Source organism: Eucalyptus grandis, chromosome 6 (genome assembly GCF_016545825.1).
Source record: "Eucalyptus grandis isolate ANBG69807.140 chromosome 6, ASM1654582v1, whole genome shotgun sequence".
In the NCBI taxonomy this organism is placed as follows: Eukaryota; Viridiplantae; Streptophyta; class Magnoliopsida; order Myrtales; family Myrtaceae; genus Eucalyptus; species Eucalyptus grandis.
The window spans coordinates 26,882,390-26,885,883 of NC_052617.1; the positions used below are offsets into that span (position 1 = coordinate 26,882,390).

Genomic DNA, 3,494 nt, shown 5'->3' on the forward strand with positions numbered 1-3,494 from the left:
TATGAATATAAGGTCCGAGGAGAGGGCAGCAACAGAACCAAATTCATAACATAAGAGTTAGTCATTATTCAGCTAGACCCTAACCTATATCATCAAGGGCGATGATGAAGTTATAAAAAGGATCTCAATGTTTTTTCATTCATAAAGCGTTGTAAGCGTTGTTTACTTAGTTTGTGTTTAAGACATTTGTTACCTCATTTTGAGAGACTTCCTAATTTCTATCATGCCGGTAAGGTTTCTGCGACTGTTCCTTATATATCAAATTGGATATTCTATAGTAAGTGTGGAACTTTATGAAAAGCATTATAGGTTGTCATGTTCCGATCGCTCCTTGCTGCCCTTTTTTATGGTGATCATTCAACGAATATGTTCTCATAAAGTCTAACTGAAATAAAAGGTAAACATGAAAATTATGATCGAGTTTTTTATTGCATAAATAGTGAAACAGACTAGTAAGAGTTTATAAAGTCAATAATTTGTACAGAAACTCGAAACACCACGATTTTGATACATACTGGATTACAATGATCCCACGGAACAACAAAGAAATAGATAAATGATCCTTTCTTAGACCGTTAGACGGTCCATCACTCAGATATAGTGGTTATTAGTGATTATATGATATCTACATGAGCCGGAAAATGCCCAATTGGCCTAACCCTAACCTAAGATATATGGCTGTGACTCAACCTAACCCTAGAAAGCCAAGAATAGAAGCATTTAATGTTGGTTTTGATTCATCAATTCATGCAACAGTCGACGTCATAAAAACCAGCCTCAACAATCGTTTTCATAAGGGCTCTATGTGTCTGATGAACTCACGGCATTGTTTTGAATTGATCTGCTCCCAGAAATCAGATGCGAGACTATCAATAATTCCTAATAAATGACCCCAAATTTTATAAGTACCATTTACGCCCGCAAACTTCGAGTAGGTTAAATTATATGCAAGAAGTGGAAAAGGCATTATATATAGCTAGCTTTCAAATGATTTGTCTTGACTACAAACTATATTGGACCATATTTTACGTTCACATCTTCTTTCTTATATTTCTTTTAATCCGGCAATCCTGCTTTGGTAATTTTAATCGGCTAATTTTAATTCAAGACTTCAAGCAATAGTGTCAAAGATCTTTTACAAGACGAAGTCAATTACGAGAGATCCAATTCGAGGAAGCTCCGCCCAAAATTTCTTTAAGCATCTCATAGAATCTAGTAAATATTGAGAACGGAGAACTTTTATCAACCTCGAAAAGGGTATAAAGTTCCTCCAATTGGCTAAGTTATTGTCTCATCTTCATGTTTGCATCAATATTTGCAATTTAAGCATTGTTAAAGTACAAATCCAATTGCACCCATGCTAGTAATATCTTGATTTTTTCAATGATGTGGTCAGAATACAAGGTCTTAGTTCGATCCCAATAAGATTGTTTATATAGAATATGTATGACATGTTCGACCATGAAAAAGGCCAAGATAGGAGGAGGGACGTGAGAAAAGCTACTCAGGAATAGGTAGCTAATGCCATTCTACAAACCTTTACATTCCATAAAAAGTATTGTACTATTTGTTACATATACTTCCGGAACTAGTACTTTAACAAGCATGTAATTACACGTTAGACAATGAGAAGTTGTTGCTGTTGCTGTTGAGCTTCGATCATGATTCCTTCCTTCATCCTACGAATGAACTCGTCGAACTTCTTGTCCAATTCCTCCGCAGTCATCACATTATTTCCGTCGTTGTAGTCTTCACTGGTTTCATCCTCTCTCTCTCTTCCACATTCATCTATTTCCTTGCCGCCGTTAGAATCAGATATTGCAAGGATATTTGCTGTGTCGAAAGTCGAAAATCTGTTATTATCTTCTACTTCTTCCTCATTGCTGTTGTCGTAATCGTTGTCTCGTGCACATCCTTCCGCATGAAAACACACGTCTCCTACTTCTACTTCGACCACGCAGTCCGGGTGATTATTATTGTTATTATTTGACGCTTTCTCTTCTTCTTCGAGGGGGAAATCCTCACGCGCAACGTCAGGGAAAATTCCCCTGCCGACGTCCGTGGTGAGCAACTTATTCTCCATCATTTGCAAGGTCTCTTTGGGAGACTCTTTATGACTAGTGCCGTGCCGGGACCTGGTCTTTGTGCCGATAAAGCCTGAGTTCTTTGCGAGGAAGACGAGGATGCCGTTGCACAGGAGGAAGATACAGTTCTTGTCGACGGCATGGGTGACAAGGCGGAGCGGGAAGGTGTAGAGGTGGAAGTGCCACGGTTGGAGGAAAGAGAGGACATTGGAGCTCGAGAACAAGAGCGAGAAAACAGAGATGGAGAGTAACAGCTTCGTGAGCTTCTTTAGGAATTGAGAATTTGCGAAACGACTCAGCTTTTGGTGGTTATTTTGGTCCATCTTTCTCTTGTTTGGGGCTTAAGGTGAGAGAGACAGAGGGTTTGAGAGTATGCGTGGAGACAATGTGAATAGTGTTTGAGAGAAGACGATAAAAAGAGCATATCATGTAGAGCAGAATTGAGTCATATGATGGATTGCTCGTTGAGGGAGTCCGTATTTATAGGGAAAAAAAGTTGGGAGGTCCATGTGTCGGCTCGATTTTGATTTTACACGCCTCTAGAAGAAAAGGGACGAAGACGTGGTAGTCATCCGCTCTCTAACTATTGAAAGAATACATGGAGGCACTAATTTTAAACGCGAGACAAAACGAATTAAGGTTAATCGTGTTTACCACAGGAAAGATCTCGTAAAAGTCAGTGAATAGTTTTATGTTTGTTTCTTTCCCTCGTTTGACATTTGAGAGTAACTCGGATGGAATTTCATTTCGATATACATTTGAAATAAGATAATACTGAGGCAGTATAATTCGTATGGGATCCGATAACTTTGTATATTTAGCGTTGAAAAGTAGGTAAACAGCTGATAGGTGATCGAATAAAAAGTGGGTAAGGATCAAGATTGCCATGTTGGGAAGTTTCTTCTTTGTTGGACCAAGGAGAACTTTCCACCATTCACGCAAAGCTCAAAATTCACCTCGATGTTAGTAGGCAAGACGTATCATTTGGGCACACCGATTTTTAGTTTCCTTATTTTTATTTTTATTTTCGTTTCAGTTTCTGGGTTCGACTACAACTTTCTGGATCTCCATCATGGAAACCCAGGAAGTTGGGATCATTTAATGACGAGAGAGAAATCTTTTGTTATAAGCATTCCCATGTAATCAAGTCATTGAAGAAACTTTCTTCGATCAATGAGTACGTCGGATTATGGGTGAAACTAATGAGGATTGAAATCATCATTGAAGCTTTGAGTTTAATGTAATCAGTTGAAATTTGCATGTTGGGTTCAGTTATGATCATGAACCTTGTGCTCTAAGAATGTATGATTGATCCGTGCCAAATTCTCACTTGTAGCAAATCCATGCATTACACGAGCGTGAATTTTTTTTTATATGTTTAAAATCGATATATATATTTATTTTAGTAAA

The 3,494-nt window shown here is 38.2% G+C and overlaps 1 protein-coding gene across 1 annotated transcript; it reads right to left on the minus strand.

Moving 5' to 3' along the window:
* Nucleotides 1-1,618: 1,618 nt before the first annotated feature.
* Nucleotides 1,619-2,407, minus strand: LOC104451773. Its single transcript, XM_010066366.3, has one exon. It carries the CDS (start codon nucleotides 2,405-2,407, stop codon nucleotides 1,619-1,621), a length of 789 nt encoding a protein of 262 aa, XP_010064668.1.
* Between the last annotated feature and the right edge of the window lie 1,087 nt (nucleotides 2,408-3,494).

What these genes read in the sequence shown, in the direction of transcription:
- LOC104451773 (XM_010066366.3), bottom strand. Translation starts at nt 2,407, where the DNA reads ATGGACCAAAATAACCACCAAAAGCTGAGTCGTTTCGCAAATTCTCAA.